We start from the raw sequence: 26,849 nt of genomic DNA on the forward strand, positions 1-26,849 counted from the left end.
CCCCTTAATTCCCATTTCTTCCCTTTATTCCCATTTTTCCCCTTAATTCCCATTTTTCCCTTAATTTCCTTTTTTCCCCTTAATTCCCATTTTTACCTTAATTCCATTTTTTCCCTTAATTCCCATTTTCTCCTTTATTTCCTTTTTTCCCTTAATTCCCATTTTTCCCATTAATTCAATTTTCCCCTTAATTCCATTTTTCCCTTTATTCCCATTTTTTCCCATTTCCATTTTTCCCTTTATTCCCATTTTTCCCTTAATTCCCATTTTTCCCATTATTTCCATTTTTCCCCTCAATTCCCATTTTCCCTTGATTTCCATGTTTCCCTTTATTTCCATTTTTTCCCTTTATTTTCCCTTTATTCCCATTTTTCTCCTTAATTTCCTTTTTTCCTTTTATTTCCATTTTTCCCTTTCATTCCATTTTTCCCCTTAATTCCCACTTTTCCCTTTATTATTTCCATTTTTCCCTTAATTGCCATTTTCCCTAATTCCCATTTTTCCCTCAATTCCCATTTTCCCCTTAATTTCCATTTCCCCCTTTATTCCCATTTTTCCCCTTAATTCCATTTTCCCCTCAATTCCATTTTTTCCCTAATTCCCATTTTCCCATTATTCCCATTTTTCCCTTAATTCCCATTTCCCCTTAATTCCCATTTTTCCCTTTATTCCCATTTTTTCCCTTTATTCTCATTTTTCTCCTTTATTCCCATTTTCCCCCCTTAATTCCATTTTTCCCCTCAATTCCCATTTTCTCCTTTATTTCCTTTTTTCCCTTAATTCCCATTTTTCCCATTAATTCAATTTTTCCCCTTAATTCCCATTTTTACCTTAATTCCATTTTTTCCCTCAATTTCCATTTTTCCCTTTATTCCATTTTCCCCTTAATTCCATTTTTTCCCTTAATTCCATTTTCCCTAATTCCCATTTCCCCCTTTATTCCCATTTTTCCCTTTATTCCCATTTTTTTCCCTTAATTCCAATTTTTCCCTTTATTTCCATTTTTTCCTTTTTTCCCATTTTTTCCCCTCATCCCCATTTTCCCCTCAATTCCCATTTTCCCCTCAGTTCCCATTTTCCCCTCAATTCCCATTTTTCCCATTAATTCCATTTTTCCCTCAATTCCATTTTCCCTCAATTCCCATTTTTTCCCATTAATTCCATTTTCCCTTTATTCCCATTTTCCCCTCAATTCCATTTTCCCTAATTCTCATTTTTCCCCTCAATTCCCATTTTTTTCCCTTAATTCCATTTTTTCCCATTATTCCCATTTTCCCCTTTATTTCCATTTTCCCCTCAATTCCCATTTTTCCCCTTTATTCCCATTTTTCCCTTAATTCCCATTTTTCCCTCAATCCAATTTTTCCCTTTAATTCCATTTTTCCCCCTCAATTCCCTTCCCCTCCCCTCCTCCCCGCGGCCCCAAAATGTGAATTTCTCGGATCACTTCCATCCCATTTTCCCTCATTTCCATCCCAACCTCCCCAAACCTCCTCCATCCATCTTTTTTATCTTTTTTTTCCCTTTTTTTTTCCCCATTTCTCTTCTCCCCTCTCAGCCTCCCGAAGCCATAAATTAACACCAATTAATTAAAACTCCAAATCCCTTCGCTCAGCAGGTTTTTCTTTTTTCCCTACAGAAACACAAAAACGCGCCGAAAACACCCAAAAAAAATTAAAAAAAAATTCCAAAAAAATACCAAAAAAATACAAAAAAATTCAAATTAAAACCACCAAACCTGGGAGGAATTTAAAGAACAAAACACACCTGAAATCACATTTTTTTCTCATTTTTTTTCCTTGTTTTCTCCATTTTTTTTGTGGTTTTTCGGGTTTTTTTTTTTCTTTTGTTTTTTTTTAAAGGAAATATTTACAGATTCTCTACAATCATCCGGAACAGAACAAAGAGTTACAGTTCAGGGGCGAGACGAGGAGAAAAAGACACAAAATTTTGGGGTACAGCAGGAAAAAAAACATCCAAACACTGCAAAGACATCACCAGCCACTCCAGCCCTCCTCTTTTTCCATTTTTTTCCCTTTTTTCCCCCATTTTTATCCATTTTTTCCCAATTTTTCCCATTTTTTTTCCCTTTTTTCCCACTTTTTTCCATTTTTTTTCCACTTTTTTCCGGGTTTTTCCCCATTTTTCCCCATTTTTCCCCATTTTTCTTCAATTTTTTCCCCATTTTTTCCCATTTTTTCCCCTTTTTTCCCCATTTTTTTCCATATTTTCCATATTTTTCCATTTTCCCATTTTTTCCCACTTTTTTCCATATTTTCCACTTTTTCCATTTTTCCCATTTTCCCCTTTCCTTTTTTTCCTTTTCCATTTTTCCCTTTTTTCCCATTTTTCCATTTTTTCCCCCTTTCTTTCCCATTTTTTTCCATTTTTTCCCATTTTTTTCCATTTTTTCCATTTTTTCCATTTTTTCCACTTTTTTCCCATTTTTCCCCTTTTTTCCACTTTTTCCCTTTCCATTTTCCACTCTTTTCCATTTTCCCATTTTTTCCCCTTTTTTCCCCATTTTTTTCCATTATTTTTTCCATTATTTTTTCCATTTTTTCCCATTTTTTCCCCACTTTTTTCCATATTTTCCCTTTTTTCCCCACTTTTTCCATATTTTGCCACTTTTTCCCATTTTTTTCCATTTTTTCCTCATTTTTTCCATTTTCCCCACTTTTTTCCATTTTTTTTCCATTTTTTCCCATTTTTTTCCATTTTTTTCATTTTTTTCCCACTTTTTTCCAGTTTTTCCCACTTTTTTCCATTTTTCCCCTTTTTTCCCATTTTTCCACTTTTTTCTCCTTTTTTCTCCTTTTTTCCCATTTTTCCCACTTTTTCCACTTTTTCCATTTTTCTCCCATATTTCCCCTTTTTTTCCCATTTTTCCCATTTTTTTATCCTTTTTTTCCTCCTTTTTTTCCATTTTTTCTCTTTTTTTCCCTTTTTTCCCATTTTCCATTTTTTCTCCTTTTTCCTTTTTCCCATTTTCCATTATTTTTCCTTTTTCCCCCTTTTTCCATTTTCCTTTTTGTTTTCCTTTTTCCATTTTCTTTTTTCCTTTTTTCCTTTTTTCCCCTTTTTCCATTTTTTCCCTTTTTTCCATTTTTCCTTTTTCTCATTTTTCACTCCTTTTTCACACCAAACAATTCACTCGCTGGATTTTCTCTCACCACCAAAACAATTTAAAAATCATCAAAATAAAAAATTATTAATAAAAAAAAAAATTCAAAGCTTTAATTTAGGGCATAAAATAGAATAATCATCATCATCATTATCATCATAATATAAAAAAAATCATAAAAAATAATAATAAAAATTCAAGTAATTCCTCGAGTTTCGCCGAGGGCAGAGCAAGGCGGAAAAAAGGAAGAGAAAAACCAAAAAAACCCTCAAAAAGCTCCATTTTTTGTCATTTTTGTCATTTTTTGTCATTTTTGTCATTTTTGTCATTTTTGTCATTTTTTTCCATTTTTGTCATTTTGTCAATTTTTGTCATTTTGTCAATTTTTCCATTTTTTCCATTTTTCCCATTTCTAATTTTAAATCCCATTTTACAAAATCCTCGAAGCCCAAACCTCAACACATTCAGCTAGAAATATTTCATCCTTTTAAAATTAATATTATTAATTGTAATTATTAATTATTATTTTCCTGATTTTCCTCTTTTTTTTTTTCTCCTTTTTTTGTGTTTTTCCCCATTTTTCTCTCATTTTCCTTTTCCTTTTCCTTCCTCGCTCTGCCAACATTGATTTTCCTTTTTTTTCTCCTTTTTTCTCCTTTTTCTCTCCTTTTTTCTCTCTTTTTACTCTCATTTTTCCCTCCTTTTTTCCCTCCTTTTTCCTCCTTTTATTCCTCCTTTTTTCACCATTTTTTCCTCCATTTTTCCTCCTTTTTTTCCTCTTTTTTCACCTTTTTATCTCCTTTTTTCCTCCTTTTTTCCTCCTTTTTTCCACCTTTTTTTCTCCTTTTCTCCTCCTTCTTCCATCTCTTTTTCCTCCTTTTCCTTCCTCCATTTTTCCTCCTTTTTCCTCATTTTTTCCCCATTTTTCCTCATTTCCTCCTCCTTTCCCTCCATTCCCCTCAATATTTTCCATTACTTCCCCACTTCCCTCCATTCCTTCCATTTCCCTCTTTTTTTCCCATTTTTTCCACATTTTCCTCATTATTTTTCCACATTATTTTTTCCTTTTTTCCACATTTTCCTCATTATTTTTCCTCCTTTTTTCCACATTATCCTCATTTTTCTCATTATTTTTTCCTCCTTTTTTCTCATTTTTCCTCCATTTTTCCCTCATTTTTTTCCTCCTTTTTGCTCATTTTTTCCTCCTTTTTTCCTCCTTTTTTCCTCTTTTTTCCCACATTTTCCTCATTTTTCTCATTATTTTTTCCTCATTTTTTTCTCAATTTTTTCCACATTTTCCTCATTTTTCTCATTATTTTTTCCTCCTTTTTTCCTCATTTTTCTCATTATTTTTTCCTTATTTTTCTCATTATTTTTTCCTTATTTTTCTCATTATTTTTTCATCCTTTTTTCCCACATTTTCCTCATTATTTTTTCCTCCTTTTTTCCTCCTTTTTCCCCACATTTTCCTCATTATTTTTTCCTCTTTTTTTCCACATTTTTCCTCCTTTTCTCCTCCTTTTCTCCTCCTTTTTTCCCGCATTTTCCTCATTATTTTTTCCTCCTTTTTTCCCTCATTTTCCTCATTATTTTTCCCTCTTTTTTCCCACATTTTTCCTCCTTTTCTCCTCCTTTTCTCCTCCTTTTTTCCTCCTTTTTTCCCCCATTTTCCTCCTTTTTTCTCCTCCTTTTTTTCCTCCATTTCCCCACATTTCCCTCATTTTTTCCCCTTTTCCCCCATTTTTCCCCCATTTCCCCCCATTTCCCCCCAAATCCCCTCCCTCTCCTCCCCTCTCACTGCTGCTCCTTCTCGCTTTTCTCCTTATTCATTTTCTTCATTTTCATCCTCCTGTTCTGGAACCAGATTTTCACCTGCCGCTCGCTCAGGTTCAGCCCTCGCGCCACTTCGTACCTCCTGTCCCGCGTCAGGTACATGTTGAACAGGAACTCCTTCTCCAGCTCCAGCGTCTGGTACTTGGTGTACGGACAGCGCTTCTTGCGGGTGGAACGGGCGTGGATCCAGTTCGCCACGGGGTTGCCTGGGGGAAGAAAATATTTTAGGGTTTATTGCAAGATTTGGAAATTTTTCCAAAATTTTTCACAATTTTTTCACAATTTTTTGTCATTTTTCCCTACTTTTCCACCATTTTTCCCATTTTTTCACCATTTTTTGTCATTTTTTGCCATTTTCCCCCTATTTTTTTGCCATTTTTTCCCCATTGATTCAATTTTCTTCCCCATTTTTCCCCATTTTTTCCCCATTTCCCCCCATTTTTTTGCATTTTTTTGCCATTTTTTACCATTTTTCGCCCATTTTTCCCCATTTTTTGTACTCTTTTCACCTTTTTTTGCCATTTTTCACGATTTTCCCCCATTTTCTTCACCATTTTTGCCTTTTTTTGCCATTTCCCCCCATTTTTTCACCATTTTTCAGCATTTTTTCACCACTATTTGCCATTTTTTCGCCATTTTTTTCAGCATTTTTTCAGCATTTTTTGCCATTTTTTGCCCATTTTTTTCACAATTTTTTGCCATCGTTTTCCCATTTTTCCCCATTTTTCACAATTTTTTAATCATTTTTTGGCCATTTTTTGCCCCTTTTTCACGAATACATTTGGTATTTCGTGTAGGGACAGCGCTTCTTGCGGGTGGAGCGGGCGTGGATCCAGTTCGCCACGGGGTTGCCTGGGGGAGGAAATGGTTTTAGAGGGTTATTTTGGAGGTTTTGGAATTTTTCCCAATTTTTTTCCGATTTTTTCACCATTTTTTGCGATTTTTTTCACAATTTTTTGCCATTTTTTTCACAATTTTTGGCCATTATTTGCCATTTGTCCCCATTTTTTGCCATTTTTCCCCATTTTCTTCACCATTTTTTCACAATTTTCCCCCATTTTTCCCCATTTTCCCCCATTCTTAATGTAGGGACAGCGCTTCTTGCGCGTGGAACGAGCGTGGATCCAGTTCGCCACGGGGTTGCCTGGGGGAGGAAATGATTTTAGAGGGTTTTCAGAATTTTTCGCAATTTTTTCCGATTTTTTTCACAATTTTTTCACCATTTTTTTTGTTTTTTCCACAATTTTTCACCATTTTTTACCACTTTTTGCCTTTTTCTGCCATTTTTTTCACAATTTTTGGCCATTTTTCACAATTTTTTGCCATTTTTTCCCCATTTTTCCCCATTTTTCCCCCATTTTTTCATCATTTTTCCCCATTTTCCCCCATTCTTAGTGTAGGGACAGCGCTTCTTGCACGTGGATCCAGTTTGCTACAGGGTTGCCTGGGGGAAGAGAGGGGTTTAGAGGGTTATTTTGGAGGTTTTGGAATTTTTCCCAATTTTTTTCCGATTTTTTCACAATTTTTTGCGATTTTTTTCAGCATTTTTTCACAATTTTTTGCCATTTTTTTGCCATTTTTTCCCCTTTTTTCACCATTTTTCCCCCATTTTTCATCATTTTTTCACAATTTTCCCCCATTTTTCCCCATTTTCCCCTATTTTTCCCCATTTTCCCCCATTCTTAGTGTAGGGACAGCGCTTCTTGCGCGTCAAGCGAGCGTGGATCCAGTTCGCTACGGGGTTGCCTGGGGGAAGAGATTGTTTTAGGGTTTATTGCAAGTTTTGGAAATTTTTCACATTTTTTTCCGATTTTTTTCACCATTTTTTGCGATTTTTTCACAATTTTTTCACAATTTTTCCCCATTTTTTCACGATTTTTTGCGATTTTTTTCACAATTTTTTCACCATTTTTTCACAATTTTTTCACGATTTTTTCACCTTTTTTGCGATTTTTTTCACAATTTTTGCCATTTTTCCCCATTTTTTCCCCATTTCTTGCCATTTTTTCCCCCATTTTTTCCCCATTTTTTGCCATTTTTTGCCCCATTTTTTCACCTTTTTTTCACCTTTTTTTCATCATTTTCCACCATTTTTTCCCATTTTTTGGCCTTTTTTTATCATTTTTTTCACCATTTTTCCCCATTTTTTCCCCATTTTTTTCACAATTTTCCCCCCATTTTTTCACAATTTTTCCCCCATTTTTTCCCATTTTTTGGCCATCTTTTTGCCCCTTTTTCACGAATACGTTTGGTATTTCATGTACAGACAGCGCTTCTTGCGCGTCGAACGGGCGTGGATCCAGTTTGCTACAGGGTTCCCTGGGGGAAGAAATGATTTTAGAGGGTTTTTGCAAGGTTTGGAAATTTTTCCAAATTTTTTCACAATTTTTTGTCATTTTTTTCAGCATTTTTTGCCATTATTTGCCTGTTTTTTCCAAAATTTTTGGCCATTTTTCCACCATTTTTTGTCATTTTTCCCCATTTTCTTCACCATTTTTGCCTTTTTTTTGCCTTTTTTTGCCATTTTTCTGCCATTTTTTGCCCATTTTCCCCCATTTTTCCCCCATTTTTTCCCCATTTTTTCCCCATTTTTCCCCCATTTTTTCAGCTTTTATTCAATTTTTTTCCCATTTTTTCATCATTTTTTCACCATTTTCCACCATTTTTTGCCATTTTTTCACCATTTTTTGCCATTTTTTCCCCCATTTTTCCCCATTTTTTCCCCATTTTTTCAGCTTTTATTCAATTTTTTTGCTATTTTTTCACAATTTTTTGCCATTGTTTTGCCATTTTTCCTCATTTTGCCCCCAGTTTTTGCCATTTTTTTTACCATTTTCCCATTTTTTCCCATTTTTTCTCCATTTTTTCCCATTTTTTCCCCATTTTTCCCCATTTTTTCCCTTTTTTCCCCATTTTTTCCCCATTTTTCCCTCATTTTCTCCCCATTTTCCCACATCTTTTTCTCCACCAGGTCGCCTGTGGAAAGAGAGGGGTTTAGAGGGTCATTTACAAGTTTTTGGAATTTTTTCACAATTTTTGGCCATTTTTTTCACAATTTTTTCACCATTTTTTGCCATTTTTTTCATCATTTTTTCACCATTTTTTGCCATTTTTCACCATTTCCCCTCCATTTATTCAATTTTTCCAATTTTTCCCCATTTTTTTCATTTTTTCCCCATTTTTTCCCCATTTTTCCCCATTTTTTCCCTTTTTTCCCCCAATTTTTCCCCCATTTATTGAATTCTTTTCCCATTTTTTTGCCATTTTTTCCACCATTTTTCCTCCATTAATTCAATTTTTCCACCATTTTTTCCCATTTTTTACCATTTTTCCCCCATTTCTTTCACAGTTTTCCCATTTTTTTCAACATTTATTCAATTTTTTCCCCATTTTTCCCCCATTTTTTGCCATTTTTTCACCATTTTTTTCACCATTTTTCACAATTTTTTCACAATTTTTTGCCATTTTTTCACCACTTTTTCCCCATTTTCCCACGTTTTCTCCATTTTTTCCCCATTATTTCCATATTTTCCCCATTATTTCCATATTTTTTCCCACGTTTTTCCCCATTTTCCCCATTTTTTTCGGTTTTTTCCCATTATTTTCATATTTTCCCCACTATTTCCCCATTTTCCCCCATTATTTTCATACTTTTCCCCATTTTCCCCCATTTTTTTCACCACTGGGTTGCCTCGGGAAGGAAATTATTTTAGAGGCTTTTTCCGAATTTTTTCACAATTTTTCCCCAATTTTTTCCCCAATTTTTTCCCCATTTTTTCCCCAATTTTTTCCCCAATTTTTTCACAATTTTTCCCCAATTTTTCCCCAATTTTTTCCCATTTTTTCCCCATTATTTTCATATTTTTCCCCCATTTTTTTCTCCACCGGGTTGCCTGGAGAAGCAGAGGGGTTTAGAGGTTTTTCCAAGTTTTGGAGGTTTTTCACAAATTTTACCATTTTTTCCCACATTTTTCAGCATTTTTTCACCATTTTTCCCCATTTTTTGACATTTTTTTGACATTTTCCCCTCATTTTTTGCCACCTTTTCACCATTTTTCCCCCATTTATTCCAATTTTTTGCCATTTTTTCCACCATTTTTTCCCCATTGATACAATTTTTCCCCATTTCTCCCCATTATTTTCGTATTTTCCCCATAATTTTCATTTTTTCCCCCATTTTTTCCCATTTTTTCCATATTTTTCCATATTTTCTCCCATTTTTCACAATTTTCCCCATTTTCCCCGCATTTTTCAGCATTTTTCCCCCATTTTTCCCTATTTCCCCCAATTTTCCCCCATTTTTAAAATATTTTTCCTTTTTTCCTCCATTTATTCCCATTTTTTACACCATTTTTGCCATTTTTCATCATTTTTTGCTATTTTTTCCCCCATTTTTCCCCATTTTTCCCCATTATTTTCATACTTTCCCAATTATTATAATATTTTTCCTCCATTTTTTCATATTTTTTAATATTTTTCCCATTATTTTCATCTTTTCCCTCATTATTTTCATGTTTCCCCCAATTTTTAAAATATTCTCCCCAATTTCTTTCCTATTTTTCCCTATTTTATTTTCCATTTTATTCCACATTTTCCCCATTTTCCCATATTTTTCCCATATTTTCCTCATTTATTTCACTTTCCCCCCTTTCTTTTCATATTTTTCCCCATTATTTTCACATTTTTTCCCCAATTTCTAAAATATCATTCTTATTTTTCCCCATTTTTCCCACTTTTCCCCACTTTTTTCATACTTTTCCCAACTTTTCTCATATTTTCCCCCATTTTTCCCAATTTTTTCCCATTTTTTCCCCAATTTTTTTCCATTTTTTTCCCATTTTCCCTCAATTTTCCCCATTTTTTTCCACTTCTCATATTTTTCCCCATTTTTTCATATTTTCCCCATTTTTTCCATCTATTTCCCCCATTTTCCCCCATTTTTTCCCATTTTTCCCAGTTTTTTCCGATTTTTCCCATTTTCCCCATTTTTTCCCATTTTTCCCAGTTTTTTCCCATTTTTCCCATTTTTCCCATTTTCCCCCATTTTTCCCAGTTTTTTCCCAAATTTCCCCATTTTCTCTGCTTTTCCATTTCCACCTTTTCAGGACGTTTTCCATATTTTTCCACAATTTATTCCATTTTTTCCCATTTTTTCCCATTTTTCCATTTCTCCATTTTTCCCAATTTTCCCATTTTTTCCCATTTTTTCCCCATTTTCCCATTTTCCCCATTTTTTCCCATTTTTCCATTTCTCCATTTCTCCATTTTCCCCAATTTTCCCATTTTTTCCCATTTTTTTCCATTTTTCCCATTTTTCCCTTTTTTCCCATTTTTTCCCTTTTTTCCCATTTTTTCCCATTTTTTCCCATTTTTCCCATTTTCCCTTTTTTCCCATTTTTCCCCCATTTTTCCCATTTTTCCCATTTCTCCATTTCGCTATTTTTCCCATTTTTCCCATTTTTCCCATTTTTTCCCATTTTTCCCATTTTTTCCATTTTTCCCATTTTCCCCATTTTTCCATTTCTCCATTTCTCCTTTTTTCCCATTTTTTCCCATTTCTCCATTTTCCCCATTTTTCCCCAATTTTCCCATTTTCTCCATTTTTTCACCATTTTTCCCTTTTTCCCCATTTTTCCATTTCTCCATTTTTCCCATTTTTCCCCATTTTTTCCCAATTTTCCCATTTTCCCCATTTTTTCCCATTTTTCCATTTCTCCATTTTCCCATTTTTCCCCATTTTTCCCATTTTTCCAATTCTTTTTCATTTTTTCACCTTTTTCACCTTTTTCCCCATTTTTCCATTTCTCCCATTTTTTCCCATTTTTCCCATTTTTTTCCATTTCTCCATTTTTTCTCCATTTTTTCCCATTTTTCCCCATTTTTCCCATTTTTTTTCCATTTTTCCCCATTTTCTCCCATTTTTTCCATTTTTCCATTTCTCCATTTTTCCGCATTTTTTCCCATTTTTTCCCAGTTTTCCCCATTTTCCCAATTTTTCCAATTTTTTCCCATTTTTCCCATTTTTTCCCATTTTCCCCATTTTTTCCTATTTTTCCCATTTTTCCCCATTTCCCACCTCAATCTCCCAAACATTCCCCAATTTCAAATTTCCTCTTTTTCCTCACATTTCCATTTTTAAATCCAATTTTTTCCCTTTTTTTCCCATCCGGAAAAACCCAAATCTTCCCTTTTTTAACCATTTTTTTTTCCCCTCGAGGCCAAAAAATCCTCTTTTCTTCCCCAAAAATCTGAAGTGACCTCAGCGAGAGGTTTTTCAAACAAAAAAAATTCTGTTTATTTGCCAAAAGGTCATTTCCTCTCTCTTCTCGCTGCCCTTTAGAAAAAACCAAAAAAACCCAAAAAACCGTAAAAAAATTCCAGAAAAATCCCAGAAAAAAACCAGAAAAAAACTCAGAAAAAAACCAGAAAAAAACCAGAAAAAAACTCAGAAAAAAACCAGAAAAAACTCAGAAAAAAACTCAGAAAAAACCTCAGAAAAAACCTCAGAAAAAACCAGAAAAAAAACCAGAAAAAAACCAGAAAAAAACACTAAAAATCAGAAAAAAACAAAAAAATACCAGAAAAAAAAGGGGTAAAAAAACAGGACAAAAACATTAAAAAACCATTTTAAAAACATTCAAAAACCCGAAAAAAACCCAGAAAAAAACAGAAAAAAACCAGAAAAAAACCAGGAAAAAACCATTAAAAAACGAGGGAAAAAACCAGAAAAATAACCATAAAAAACCGAAAAAAACCCCATTAAAAAACAGGAAAAAAAACCGGAAAAAAACAGGGAAAAACCCATAAAAAACACAGGAAAAAACCATTAAAAATACAGAAAAAAAAACCTATAAAAAACCAGAAAAAAACCAGAAAAAAACAGAAAAAAAACACGTAAAAAAACAGTAAATAAACCAGAAAAAAATCCATAAAAAAACCAGAAAAAAACCGTAAAAAGCCAGAAAAAAACCCATAAAAATCGCCAAAAAATTCCAGAAAAATAACTAAATTCAAACCAAACACACCTAAAAACAAAATCCAAATACTCCAAGCGGCACGAGAGGGTTGAAAATAAAAAATAGGATTATTTTCCGGGTGGAAATCGAGGAAAAAACTCCTAAAAAAGCCCAAATTCTTCCCATTTCTGAGGCCAAAAATCTCATTTTCCAGCCTCGCGCCGCGAAAATCTGATTTTTTGGGGTTTTTTGGGGGGAATTTGGGGGTTTTGGGGGTTTATTTGAAGTTTTTCGGGATTTATTTGGGGTTTTATTTGGGTTTTATTTGGATTTTTTGGGTTTTATTTGTGTTTTATTTGGGTTTTTTGGGGGTTTTTGGGTTTTATTTGAGGTTTTATTTGGGTTTTTTGGGTTTTATTTGGGTTTTTTGGGTTTTATTTTGGTTTTATTTGAGGTTTTATTTGGGTTTATTTGGGTTTATTTGGGTTTTTTTCGGGTTTTATTTGGGTTTTATTTGGGTTTTTTCCGGTTTTATTTGGGTTTTTTGGGTTTTATTTTGGTTTTATTTGAGGTTTTATTTGGGTTTTTTAGGTTTTATTTGGGTTTTATTTGGATTTTTTGGGTTTTATTTGGGTTTTATTTGGGTTTTATTTTGGTTTTATTTGGGTTTTATTTGGGTTTTTTGGGTTTTATCCAGTTTTATTTGGGTTTTTTTCAGTTTTTTCGGGTTTTATTAGAGTTTTTTCAGGTTTTATTTGGGTTTTTTGGGGTTTTATTTGGGTTTTATTGGAGTTTTTTCGGGTTTTATTTAGATTTTTGGGGTTTTTTTTAAAAGGTTTTTTCTCCTCCGACTCACAATTTCCCCCTTGGCTGGTTTTTTTTAGGATTTTTCCCCAAAATCTTCCCCAAATTGTTTTTCTCCCAAAAATTTCTTCACCCCATTTCTGTCCCATTGATTGTCAAACCCCAAATGAGCCAAAAAATCGCTTTTTAGGCCCAAAATTCCCCTAAAAATTCCCCCAAAAATCTCCCAAAAATCCCAAAAAAATCGCACCAAAATCCCCAAAAAATACTCCCAAAATACGCCAAAAATCCCAAAAAAATCCCCTAAAAATATCACCAAAATCCAAAAAAAATCCCCCAAAAATCATCCAAAAATCACCCAAAAATCTCCCAAAAATCCCCAAAAATCCCCCAAAATATCACAAAAATCCTCCAAAAAATCCCCCAAAAATCACCTGAAAATACCCCAAAAATCACTCAAAAATCACCCAAATCTCCCAAAATCGCCCAAAAATAAAAAAAAATCCCCTAAAAATATCACAAAAATCCCCCAAAAATCCTCCAAAAAATCCCCCAAAAATCCCCAAAAATCCCTCAAAAATCACCCAAAAATCCCCCAAAAATCCCAAAAAAATCCCCAAAAAACCCCAAAAGCTCCTCGGCGGTTTTTGGGGTGAATTTCGGGGATTTTCTCCTCTTTTCGCTTTGCCTTTACCTGCAAATAATTCCGATTTTTTCACCTTCCTCGGTTGAATTTTGGGGTTTTTTTTCAAAGTTTTGGAGTTTTTTTTAAAGTTTTGGGTTTTTTTAAAAACTTCTCCTCTCCCTCCTCGGAGCTTCTCCTCCAAAAATCTGCATTTTTACCCCAAAAATCTGCATTTTTACCCCAAAATTCTGCATTTTTACCCCAAAAATCTGCATTTTTACCCCAAAATCCTGCATTTTCACCCCAAAATTCTGCAATTTTACCCCAAAATCCTGGGTTTTTATCCCAAAATTCTGCATTTCTACCCCAAAATCCTGTCTTTTTACCCCAAAATTCTGCATTTTTACCCCAAAATCCTTCATTTTTACCCCAAAATCCTTCATTTTCACCCCAAAATTCTGCACTTTTACCCCCAAATTCTGCATTTTTACCCCAAAATTCTGCAATTTTACCCCAAAATCCTTCATTTTCACCCCAAAATTCTGCATTTTTACCCCAAAATCCAGGTTTTTTACCCCAAAATTCTACATTTTTACCCCAAAATTCTGCATTTCTACCCCAAAATTCTGCATTTTTACCCCAAAATTCTGCATTTTTACCCCAAAATCCTTCATTTCTACCCCAAAATTCTGCATTTTTACCCCAAAATCCTTCATTTCTACCCCAAAATTCTGCATTTTTACCCCAAAATTCTGCATTTCTCTCCCAAAATTCTGCATTTCTCTCCCAAAATTCTGCATTTCTCTCCCAAAATTCTGCATTTCTACCCCAAAATCCTGAATTTTTACCCCAAAATTCTGCAATTTTACCCCAAAATCCTGAATTTTTACCCCAAAATCCTGAATTTTTACCCCAAAATTCTGCATTTTTACCCCAAAATCCTGTATTTTTACCCCAAAATTCTGCAATTTTACCCCAAAATCCTTCATTTTTACCCCAAAAATCTGCATTTCTACCCCAAAATCCTGCATTTTTACGCCAAAATTCTGCATTTCTACCCCAAAATTCTGCATTTTTACCCCAAAATCCTGGTTTTTTACCCCAAAATTCTGCATTTCTCTCCCAAAATTCTGCATTTTCACCCCAAAATCCTTCATTTTCACCCCAAAATTCTGTATTTCTACCCCAAAATTCTGCATTTTTACCCCAAAATCCTGGTTTTTTACCCCAAAATTCTGCATTTTTACCCCAAAAATCTGCAATTTTACCCCAAAAATCTGCATTTTTACCCCAAAATCCTTCATTTTTACCCCAAAATTCAGCAGTTTTACCCCAAAATTCTGCAGTTTTATCCCAAAATTCTGCATTTTTATCCCAAAATTCTGCATTTCTACCCCAAAATTCTGCATTTCTACCCCAAAATCCTGTATTTTTACCCCAAAATCCTGTATTTTTACCCCAAAATCCCGAATTTTTATCCCAAAAATCCCAATTTTCTCCGAATTTCTCCTTTTCCCCCCAAACCTCCACCTTTCCCTTCTTTCCCACGCCGAGTTTATTTTATTTTGGGGCAAAAAATGAAGTTTTTTATTTAATTCCGGGGAAAAAAATGAAGTTTTTTATTTAATCCCGTAGGAAAAAATGAAGTTTTTTATTTAATTCCGGGGAAAAAAAGAGATTTTTTCATTTCATCTCAGGGAAAAAATGAAGTTTTTAATTTAAAAAGAGATTTTTCATTTAATCCGGGAAGGAAAAATGAGATTTTTAATTTAATTTCGAGGGAAAAAAATGAGATTTTAATTTAATTCTCGGGGAAAAAATTGGGTTTTTAATTTAATCTCGGGATGGGGGAGGAATGAAGTTTTTAATTTAATTTTGGGGGGAAAAATGAGATTTTTTATTTCATTCCGGGAGGGAAAAGTGAATTTTTCATTTAATCCTGGGGGGGAAAAAATGAGATTTTTCATTTAATCCGGAGGGGAAAATGAGATTTTTTATTTAATCCGGAGGAACAAAAATGAATATTTTTATTTAATCGTGGGGGAGAAAAAAAAGAGATTTTTAACTGAATTCTGGGGGGAAAAAATGAGATTTTTAATTGAATTCCTGGGGAAAAAAATGAGATTTTTCATGTAATTATGGGGAAAAAAAGAGATTTTTAATTTCATCCTGGGGGGGAAAAAAAGAGATTTTTTATTTAATCTTGGGGCAAAAAAATGAAGTTTTTAATTTAATCCGGAGGGGAAAAAATGAGATTTTTCATGTAATTATGGGGGAAAAAAGGAGATTTTTAATTTCATCCTGGGGGGTGAAAAAAGAGATTTTTTCATTTAATTCCGGGGGGGAAAAAATGAAGTTTTTCATTTAATTCCGGAGGGGAAAAAAGAGATTTTTAATTGAATCCAGAGGGGGAAAAATTGAGATTTTTAATTTAATTCCTGGGGAAAAAATGAGGTTTTTTATTTAATTCCGGGGGAAAAAAATTGAGATTTTTAATTTAATTCCTGGGGGAAAAAATGAATTTTTTAATATAATTCCAGGGGAAAAAAAAAGAGATTTTTAATTGAATCCAGGGGGGGAAAAAAATTGAGATTTTTAATTTATTTCCTGGGGAAAAAATGAGGTTTTTTATTTAATTCCGGAGGGGAAAAAAGAGATTTTAACAGATTTTTGATTTCATCCGGGAGGGGAAAAAATGAGGTTTCTCATTTAATTCCGGAGGGGAAAAAAAAGAGATTTTAACAGATTTTTAATTGAATCCGGGGGGGGGAAAATTGAGATTTTTAATTTAATTTCTGGGGAAAAAATGTGGTTTTTTATTTAATTCCGGGGGAAAAAAATGAATTTTTTCATTTAATTCCGGAGGGGAAAATGAGATTTTTCATGTAATTATGGGGGAAAAAAGGAGATTTTTAATTTCATCCTGGGGGGTGAAAAAATGAGGTTTTTTATTTAATTCCGGAGGGGAAAAAAGGAGATTTTAACAGATTTTTAATTGAATCCAGGGGAGGGGGGAAATGAGGTTTTTTAATTTAATTCAGGGGAAAAAAAAGAATTTTTTCATTGAATTCTGGAGGGGAAAAATGAGATTTTTCATGTAATTATGGGGAAAAAAGGAGATTTTTAATTTCATCCTGGGGAGGAAAAAAATGAATTTTTTCATTTAATTCCAGGGGAAAAAATGAGATTTTAATTTAATTCCGGGGGGGAAAAAAATGAATTTTTTCATTTAATTCCGGAGGGGAAAAAAGGAGATTTTAACAGATTTTTAATTTCATCCGGGGGGGTGAAAAATGAGGTTTTTTAATTTAATTCCTGGGGAAAAAATGAGGTTTTTTATTTAATTCAGGGGAGAAAAAAATGAATTTTTTCATTTAATTCCGGAGGGGAAAAAAGGAGATTTGAAGCGATTTTCGCGGGGAGATGAAAGGAAAAACCCAAATTCAGATCAAGATAAGATAAACTTTCCTTTTCCTTCCCTAAACACCCAAAAAAAAAATGAAATAAAAAATTCCCAAACCATCTCCACCTCTTTCCCTGCGGCGATTTTCTCGTTCCTGGAAAGTTGATTTATAAAAAGGAATTAATTCCTCGATTTCTCTTCCTCTCGTTGGAATTTGGGATTTTGTCGCGATTTTTGTGGGGTTGGGAGGAGGAGGAGGGAGAAGGAAAATAATTAAAAACAAAAATAAAAATAAAAATAAAAATAAAATTAAAAATTAACATGAAGATTAAAATTAGAATTAAAATTAGAATTAAAATAAAATAATAAAAAATAAAAATAAAATAAAAAAATAAAAAATAAAAATAAAATTAAAATTAGAATAAAATAAAAATAAAATAAAAATAAAAATAAAATAAAAATGAAAATGAAAATGAAAATGAAAATAAAAATAAAATAATAAAATAAAAATTAAAATAAAATAAAATTAAAATTAAAATTAAAATTAAGATGAACATTAAAAATTAAAATTAACATTAAAAATAAAATTAACATTAAAATTAACATTAAAAAAAGGTGGAAATGAAGGAAAATAAAGGGGGGAAAGGAGGGGATGATAATTAAAATTAAAATTAAATAGAAGGTGGAAATAAAGCGAAATAAAGGGGAAAATAAAGGGGGGAAGAGGGGAGGATAATTCAAATTAAAATTAAAAATAAAATTTAAATAAAAGGTGGAAATGAAGGGAAATAAAGGGGGAAATGAGGGTGATAATTATAATTAAAATTATAAATAATTAAAATAAAAAGAGGAGGAAATAAAGCGAAATAAAGGAAAATCAAGGGGGAAAGGAGGGCGATAATTCAAATTAAAATGAAAAATAAAATTTAAATAAAAGGTGGAAATAAAGCGAAATAAAGCGGGGAAATGAGGGTGAAAATTATAATTAAAATTACAAATAAAATTTAAATAAAGAGTGGAAATAAAGGGAAATAAAGGAAAATAAAGGGGGGAAAGGAGGGAAATGAGGGCGATAATTAAAATTAAAATTAAAATTAAAATTAAAATTAAAATTAAATAAAAAGGGAGGAAATGAAGGGAAATAAAGGGGGAAAGGAGGAGGATAATTATAAATAAATGAAATAAAAGGGGTGGAAATAAAGCGAAATAAAGGAAAATAAAGCGGGAAAAGGGAAAGGGAAATTATAATTAAAATGAAATAAAGGGGAGGAAATAAAGAGAAAAAGGGAAAATGAGGATGATAATTCCAATTAAAATTTGAAGAAAGGGGGAGGAAGGAAAGGAAAGTAGAGCAGAAAAAAGGGGGAAAATCGGGGGGAAATCGGGGAAAAATCAGAAAAAAAACCGGAAAAAAACCCCAGAAATAAACCATGAAAAAACCGGGAAAAAAGCCAGAAAAAAACCCAGAAAAAACCATGAAAAAAACCGGAAAAAAACCCAGAAAAAAATCAGTGAAAACCCAGAAAAAACCAGCAAAAAATCAGAAAAATACCGGGAAAAAAGGGGAAAAACCCAGAAAAAAACCACAAAAAAATCGGGAAAAAAAGGGAAAAAAAGGGAAAAAAAGGGAAAAAAACCCAAACTAACCTCCTCACCACCTCCACCTCCCTAAATCCCCCAAACCCTCCTTAACCCCCTCTCACTACATCCCCCAAAACCCCATAAAAACCCCCAAAAAAACCCCCAAAAAACCCAAAAAACCCCCAAAAAGACCCCAAAAAAACCTCAAAATGCCCCCAAACAACCCCAAGAAAATAACAACCCCACAAAACCCCCCAAAAAACCCAAAAACCCCAAAAAACCCAAAAAACCCAAAAAAACCCCAAAATCACCCCAAAAAACCCCCAAAAAAACCCCAAAAAACCTCAAAAAAACCCCAAAAAACCCCAAAAAACCCCAAAACCCCCCAAAAACCCTAAAAACCAACCCAAAACCCAAAAAAAAAACCCCAAAAACCTAAAAAATAACCCCAAAAAACCCCAAAATAACCCCAAAAAAACCCAAAAAACCCCAAAAAAACACCCAAAAAAACCCCCAAAAAACAAAAAAACCCAAAATACCCCAAAACCCCAAAAACCCAACCCAAATCCCCCAAAAAACCCCAAAAAAACCCAAAAAAACCCCAAAATCACCCCAAAAAAACCCCCAAAAAACCCAAAAACAACCCCAAAAAAACCCAAAAACCCCAAAAAAACCCCAAAAACCCCAAAAAACCCATAAAAAACCCCAAACCAAAAACTCCATAAAAACTGCAAAACCCCTTAAAAAAACTAAACCCAAAACCCCATTAAAACCCCAAAAAACCCCAAAATACCCCAAAACCACAAAAAACCCCAAAAAACCCCAAATCCAATAAAACCCCCAAAAACCCATAAACTACCAAAAACCCTAAAAACCCCACAAAAACCCCATAAAAATCCCCAAACAACCTCATAAAAAACCCCAAAACCCCAAAAACCTAAATACCCCCAAACAACCGCATAAAAATCCCCCAAACAATCCCCAAACAACCCCCAAAAAACCTCAAAATGCCCCAAAAAACCCCAAATAAAACTCAAAAAAACCCTCAAATGCCCCCAAAAACCCCAAAAAACCCCAAAATCCCCAAATCCCCCCAAACCCTCCCATCCCTTACCGGCTTCCAGCTCGTGCTTCTCCTCTTTGTTGTGTTTCGCTCCGGCCGCTCCTCCTTCCCCCTCGCCGCTGCCCGCGGCCACCCCGCGCTCCCTCAACTCGCCAAAAACCAGCTCCGCGTAACCTCCGCGGCCCTCCGCGCCCTCCGCCCCTCTCCGCGGGTGAAGATGATGATGATGATGGTGGTGCCGACCGCCGAACGCGTCCGTTTTGACGCCGAACGCGTCCGTTTTGACGCCGAACGCCCCGAACGGCGGGAAGGAAACCGGACACTCCAACCAGCTCCGCACGTAGCGCTGCTGCTGCTCCGCGCTCTGCGGCGCAAAACCCGCGCCGGGAGGAGGAGGAGGAGGAGGGTGGTGAGGATGATGAGGATGATGATGGTGATACCCGACGGCGGCTTGGGGACTCCACGAGGAGGCGAAGGAAGGTTTCGGGGCGAAGCTACACGCCGGGAAATCGCCGCAGTCCGGCAGCAGAGGCGCGGAGGGTTGCGCGGCGAAGCGCGGGGCGAGCAGCGAGTCCACCTCGGCCTCCGGGGCGAGTAGAGAATCCACGTAGTAGTTGCCGAGGGTGGCCGGAGCAGCCATGGCCGCGCGGCGCCCGCATGGACGGCAGGAAAAGCGAGGGTTTGGACTGCTTTTTTTGGCTCCGCTGCTGCTGGTTTTTACTCCTTTTTTTCCCTTTTCTGCTGGTTTTTCTGTTCTCGTTTTTTCGCCTCTTCTCCGGGTTTTTACTCCTTTTTTTTCCCTCTTCTGCTGGTTTTTCTGTTCTCGTTTTTTCGCCTCGTCTTCTGGTTTTTTTTCCTCCTGTTTTCGCCTCTTCTCCTGTTTTTTCCTCCTTTTTTTTCGCCTCTTCTCCTGTTTTTTCTCCTCCTTTTTTTCCTCCGCTTCTCCTGTTTTTTCCTCCTTTTTTTTCCCTCTTCTCCTTTTTTTTTCCTCCTTTTTCTCCTTTTCTCCTTTTTTTCCTCCTTTTTTTCTCTTCTCCTTTTTTCTCCTCTTCTCCTTTTTTTCTTCCTCTTTTTTCTCCTCTTCTCCTGTTTTTCCTCCTTTTTTTCCCCTCTTCTCCTGTTTTCTCTTCCTTTTTTTTCCCTCTCCTTCTCCTTTTTTCCCTCCTTTTTTCTCCTCCTCTCCTTTTTTTTTCCTCCTTTTTCCTCCTCTTCTCCTTTTTTTTCTCCTCCTTTTATTTCTCTTCTCCTTTTTTTTTTCCTCCTTTTTTCTCTCCTCCTTTTTTTTCCCTCCTCTCCTTTTTTTCCTCCTTTTTTCTCCTCTTCTCCTCCTTTTTTCTCCTCCTCTCCTTTTTTTTCTCCTCCTTTTCTCTCTTCTCCTTTTTTTTCTCCTCCTTTTTTCTCCTCTTCTCCTCCTTTTTTCTCCTCTTCTCCTCCTTTTTTCTCCTCTCCTTTTCCGCCGCGCCGAGCGCCGATGGGGAAGTTTTTATCCGCCCGCCGCTGCCGAGGAACAATCAGCGCAGGTAATTATTTTTTTTTTTTTTCGCCTCTTCTCTCTTCTCTCTCTCTCTCTCTCCTCGTTGCGATTTTTTTTTTTTTTCCCGAGCTCGTTATGCTTTTTTTTTTTTAATTTTTTGGGTTTTTTTTTCCGGAGGAGGAGGGAGGAGGAGGAGGAGGAGGAGGAGGAGGAGGAGGAGGAGGAGGCGATTTTTCTTTTTCTTCTTTTTTTTTTTCTCCTCCTCCTCCTCCAGGCTCGGTTGGGTTGCGATTGGAGCTTTTTGGCTTCACGTGGTTTGGGTTTAGCCCCAAAAAAAAAAAAAAAAAAAATCTCGGCCGGATCGATCCGCTGGGTTGGTTGGTTGGTTTTTTTGGCATTCTTTGCGCTTTTTTTGGGCATTTTTTCCTTTTTTTTTTGAGTTCTTTTCCCTTTTTTTTGCGTTCTTTTTATTTTTTTTTGTAGCATTTTTTCCTTTTTTTTTTGGCTTTTTTTTCTTCTTTTTTTTAACATTCTTTTCTTTTTTTTTCCAGCATTCTTTCTCTTTTTTTTTGCTTTTTTCTTTTTTTTTTTTTTTGCGTTCTTTTTATTTATTTATTTTTTTGCATCCTTTTTATTTCTTTTTTTTTTGGCGCTTCCTCTTTCATTTATTTGCTTCTTTTTCCTTCTTTCCCTTCCTTTCGTATTTGTTTCTCTCTCTGTTTTACTTTTTTCTCTCTCTATTTTAGTTTTTTCTCTCTCCTTTTTTTACTCTCTTTTTTCCCTTCTTTTCTTTCCTTTTTTCCCCTTTTTTCCCTTTTTTCCCCCTTTTTTTCCCCTTTTTCCCCTTTTTTTCCCCTTTTTTCCCCTTTTTTCCCCTTATTCTCCCTTTTTCCTTCTTTTCCCCCTTTATTCCCTTTTTTCTCCTTTTTTCCCTTTTTTCCCTTATTTCCATTTTTTCCCCTTTTTCCCTTTTTTTCCCCTTTTTCCCTTTTTTTCCCCTTTTTCCCCTTTATTTTCCATTTTTTCCCCTTTTTCCCTTATTTCCATTTTCCCCTTTTTCCTTTATTTCTCCTTTTTTCCCTTTTTTTCCCTTTATTTCCCCTTTTTCCCCTTATTTTCCCTTTTTCCTTTTTCCCCTTTTTCCCCCCTTTTCCCTTTATTCCCCTTTTTTCCCATTTTTCATCATTTCCCAATTTTTTCCCCATTTTTTCTCTCCCTCCCTCCTTCCCCCTCCTCCTCCTCCCATTTCCATTATTTAATTTATTTAATTTTTTTTTAACTCCTCACTCCTCCCGCTTTCCCCCTCTTCAAAAAAATTAAAAAAATAAATAAAAAATTTAAAAAAAAAAACCTCTCGGAGGGCGGAGATGAGGATGAGGAGGAGGAGGAGGAGGAAGGATGATGATGATGATGATGATGATGATGATGAAGAATTCTCACCCCGCAGGCGGAGAATCCGCGAGGTAAAACCACCAAATATTCCCTTTTTTTTTTTCTTTTTTTTTTAAATTTAATTCTCTATTTTTCCACCCAAAAATTCTCTCCTTCCTCTCCTCCAAAATTCGGGTTTTTCACCCCAAATCCACCCGCGGCTGGAGGGGAGAAAATGCCGGAGAGGGAAATGGGGAAAAAAGGGAAAAAAGGGGAAAAAAGGTGAAAAAAGGGAAAAAAGAGATTTTTGGGGATGAAAATCGCAGAGCGGGAAAAGGAAATAAAGGGAAAAAAGGGAAAAAAAGGGAAAAAAAGGGGAAAAAAAAGGGGGAAAAAAAAGGGAAAAAAAGAGATTTTTGGGGATGAAAATGCCAGAGCAGAAAATGGGGAAAAAAAGGGAAAAAAAGGGGAAAAAAGAGATTTTTGGGGATGAAAATCCCAGAGCGGAAAATGGGGAAAAAAAGGGGAAAAAAGGAGAAAAAAGAGATTTTTCGTGATGAAAATCGCAGAGCGAAAAAAAGGGAAAAAAGGGAAAAAAAGAGATTTTTGGGGATGAAAATCCCACAGCGGAAAAAGGGAAAAAAAGTGGAAAAAGACATTTTTTTAGTGATGAAAATTCCAGAGGCGAAAATGGGGAAAAAAGGGGAAAAAACCCGATTTTTGGTGATGAAAATTGCACAGCGGAAAAAAGGGGAAAAAAGGGGAAAAAAGAGATTTTTAGTGATGAAAATCGCAGAGCGGAAAAAAGGGGGAAAAAGGGGGAAAAAGGGGAAAAAAGGGGAAAAAAAGGGGAAAAAAACCGATTTTTTTGTGATGTTTGCAGCTCGGATCGGAGCGTCGAGTTCCTCCGGCAGCGAAAAAAGACATTTTTGCGCCCAAAAAAAGACATTTTTCGCCCAAAAAATGATATTTTTCGCCGAAAAAATGACATTTTTCGCAAAAAAAAAGACATTTTTAGCAAGAAAAAAAGACATTTTCCGCCGAAAAAATGACATTTTTCGCCCAAAAAATGACATTTTTCGCAAAAAAAAGGACATTTTTAGCCAAAAAAAAGACATTTTTCGCCCAAAAAAAGGACATTTTTCGCCCAAAAAATGACATTTTTCGCCCAAAATAAGACATTTTTCGCAAAAAAATGACATTTTCGACCTAAAAAATGACATTTTTCCCCCAAAAAACGAATTTTCTCCCAACTTCGGACAGCCGGAAAAACGCGAATTGGAAAAATAAAATTGAATAATCATCGTCGGGATGGAAAACGACGAAAATCCCTGAAAACGGAGCGAAAAAAATGGGAAATAAATTGGGAATAAATTGGGAATAAATGGGAGTTCAGGAGGAGCTACCGGATGGATTTGATTTTCCTTTTTTATGTCTTTCAATAAAATTTTTTTTACGAGGATCGTTTGGTTTGTTCGTAAAAGTGTCGTTCGTTGGTTTTATGGTTTGTTTTATTTTATTTTATAGTTTATTTTATTTTGTTTTATTTTATTTTATTTCTTTTGGGTTTTTTCGGGGAGAATCTGATTTTTTGGGGGTTTTTTTTGGGTGAAAAATGGGAAGTTTTGGGGTTTTTTTGGACGAAAATTCGATTTTTTGGGGGTTTTTTTTAATGACGTTCGAAAGGTTTTGGGTTTCTTTTAGCGAAAGTCGATTTTTGGGGTTTTTTGGATGAAAATTCGAATGGTTTTTGGGGTTTTTTTGATGAAAATTCGAATGTTTTGGGTTTTTTTGATGAAAACTCGAAAGGTTTTGGGGTTTTTTTAGATGAAAATTCGATTTTTTGGGGGTTTTTTTAATGAAAACTTGAAAGTTTTGGGGTTTTTGTGATGAAAACTCGAAAGTTTTTCGGGTTTTTTTTAATGAAATTCAGATTTTTTGGGGGTTTTGAATGAAAATTCGAATGTTTTTGGGGTTTTTTGATGAAAAATCGAATATTTTGGGGTTTTTTTCAATGAAAACTCGGAAGGTTTGGGTTTTTTTAAATGAAAAATCGATATTTTGGGGTTTTTTTAATGGAAACTCGAAAGATTTGGGGGTTTTTAAATGAAGATTCGAATGTTTTTGGGGTTTTTTTGGATGAAAAATCGAAAGTTTTGGGGTTTTTTTAATGAAAAATGGGAAGTTTTGGGGTTTTTTTAATGAAAAATCGAAAGTTTTGGGGTTTTTTTAATGAAAAATGGGAAGTTTTGGTTTTTTTTAATGAAAACTCGAAAGGTTTTGGGTTTTTTTTAACGAAATTCGAATGTTTTTCGGTTTTTTAAATGAGAATTCGAAGGTTTTTGGGGTTTTTTTAAATGAAATTCGAATATTTTTGGGGTTTTTGTGATGAAACTCGAAAGGTTTTGGGTTTTTTTAGTGAAACTCGTTTTTTTTGGGGTTTTTTTAATGGAACTGGAATGTTTTTGGGGCTTTTCGATCAAAACTCGAATATTTTTGGGGTTTTTTTTTAACGAAACTCTAAAATTTTGGGTTTTTTCGATGAAAACTCGAATATTTTTGGGTTTTTTTGATGAAAATTCGAAAGTTTTTTGGGTTTTTTTGATGAAAACTCTAAATTTTTGAGTTTTCCGAGCGGGAAAAATCGGGAGAGTTGGAAAAAAATGGGATTTTGGGAGAAAAACTTTGATTTTGGGGAGGAAAGAGAAGGAAGGGAAGGTGAGGAAACTCCAGGGAGGATTTGGAAGCAAAAAATTGAATTAAATTTATTTTTAAAAACCAAAAAAAAACCTCTCAGGGTTTGGATTTTTGGGTTTTTTGGGAAGATGGAACAACCTCGGGAAAGGAAAAAATATAAAAAATGGATTTTTGGAGTTTTTTGGGATTTTCTCAAGCGGAGAGGAAAATTTAAAAAATATTAAAAAAAGGATTTTTCGGATTTTTTTGGGATTTCCTCAAGCTGGGAGAGAAATGGGGAAATTGGGGAGGAAAAGGGGAAATTTGGGATTTTCGGGAAATCCTAAAAATCTCCTCCGAGAGGCTTGGAGTGAATCCTCAACACCCAAAATCCCAATTTTTACCCATTTTTCGCCCAATTTTCACCCATTTTTCACTCATTTTTCACCCAAATTTCACCCAATTTTCACCCTTTTTTAACCCAATTTTCACTCATATTTTACCCAATTTTCACCCTTTTTAAAATGCAATTTTCACCCTTTTTTAACCCAATTTTCACCCTTTTTTCACCCATTTTTCATCCATTTTTCACCCAATTTTCACTCATTTTTTACCCAATTTTCACCCTTTTTTAAAATGCAATTTTCACCCTTTTTTCATCCAATTTTCACCCATTTTTGACCCATTTTTCACCATTTTTTAACCCAATTTTCACCCTTTTTTTACCCAATTTTCACCCTTTTTTCACCCATTTTTCATCCATTTTTAAATGCAATTTTCACCCATTTTTAACCCAATTTTCACCCTTTTTTAAATGCAATTTTCACCCTTTTTTTACCCAATTTTCACCCTTTTTTAACCCAATTTTCACCCTTTTTTCACCCATTTTTCATCCATTTTTCACCCATTTTTTTACCCAATTTTCACCCTTTTTTGACCCAATTTTCACCCTTTTTTAACCCAATTTTCACTCATTTTTTAACCCAATTTTCACCCTTTTTTAAAATGCAATTTTCACCCTTTTTTCATCCAATTTTCATCCATTTTTTACCCAATTTTCACCCTTTTTTCACCCATTTTTCATCCATTTTTCACCCTTTTTTAACCCAATTTTCACCATTTTTTTAATGCAATTTTCACCGTTTTTTCATCCAATTTTCACCCATTTTTTACCCAATTTTTCACCCTTTTTCACCCATTTTTCACCATTTTTCACCTTTCGAAGCTGCGAGAGGAAAATCCAGAGAAAAATCGAGGCAGAAATTGAGGAAAAAAACCCCAAAAAACCGAAAAAATCCCCAAAAATCCTCTCCGGAATCCCACGAGGTGAATCAACACAAAATCCCCAAAAAATCCACTTAGGGCTGGAAATCGCAGGATGGAAAAAAAATGAGATTTTTCAGCTAAAAAACTGGAATTTTTCAGGGTTTTTTCCCCCAAAAAATCCGATTTTTCCTCAAAAAAATCCGATTTTTTCCCCAAAAATTCCCATTTTTTCCCCAAAAATTCCCATTTTTTCCCAAAAAAATCCCATTTTTTCCCAAAAATTCCGATTTTTCCCCCAAACTCTCCAGCTGGGGGAGGAGAGGATTTTTTTCTCGCTTTGCTTTGGGATTTTTGAGCCTCAAAAGGGAATTTTTGGGAGGAATTTGGGATTTTTTTCCTTCGGTTTTCCCGGTTTTTCTGCCATTGGGAGTCATTTGGATTTAAAAAAATAAAAATAAAAATAAAAATAAAAATAATAATAAAAATAATAAAAATAATAAAAATAATAACAATAAAATGAAAATGAAAATGAAAATAAAAATAAAAATAAAGATAAAAATAAAGATAAAAATAAATATAAATATAAAGATAAAAATAAAATAATTACATAAAATAAATATAAAATATTCTCATTTTTCTGCTCTTTATCCCAATTTTCCGAGCGCTAAAAATA

The 26,849-nt window shown here is 34.4% G+C and overlaps 1 protein-coding gene across 1 annotated transcript; it reads right to left on the bottom strand.

Annotated features, from left to right (window-relative positions):
- Positions 1 to 4,918: 4,918 nt before the first annotated feature.
- On the bottom strand, positions 4,919 to 20,029 carry LOC146420495 (homeobox protein Hox-C9-like). Its single transcript, XM_085048209.1, has 3 exons — positions 19,835 to 20,029; positions 19,441 to 19,753; positions 4,919 to 5,163 (listed from the first exon to the last, which is right to left on the bottom strand). The coding sequence occupies exons 1-3, from the start codon at positions 20,027 to 20,029 to the stop codon at positions 4,919 to 4,921; spliced, it is 753 nt and encodes a 250-aa protein (XP_084904335.1).
- Positions 20,030 to 26,849: the final 6,820 nt, after the last annotated feature.

Source organism: Lichenostomus cassidix, unplaced genomic scaffold (assembly GCF_008360975.1).
Source record: "Lichenostomus cassidix isolate B80296 unplaced genomic scaffold, HeHo_3.0 HiC_scaffold_876, whole genome shotgun sequence".
Lineage (NCBI taxonomy): Eukaryota > Metazoa > Chordata > Aves > Passeriformes > Meliphagidae > Lichenostomus > Lichenostomus cassidix.

Bases quoted from the DNA above. Each gene is read 5' to 3' on its own strand.
- LOC146420495 (XM_085048209.1), bottom strand. From the start codon at position 20,029: ATGGCTGCTCCGGCCACCCTCGGCAACTACTACGTGGATTCTCTACTC. The intron at 19,754-19,834 runs GTCGGGTATCAC...TTTGCGCCGCAG, and splicing joins CGTGGAGTCCCCAAGCCGCC to AGCGCGGAGCAGCAGCAGCG. The intron at 5,164-19,440 runs GTAAGGGATGGG...TTCTTCCCCCAG, and splicing joins GAAGCACGAGCTGGAAGCCG to GCAACCCCGTGGCGAACTGG.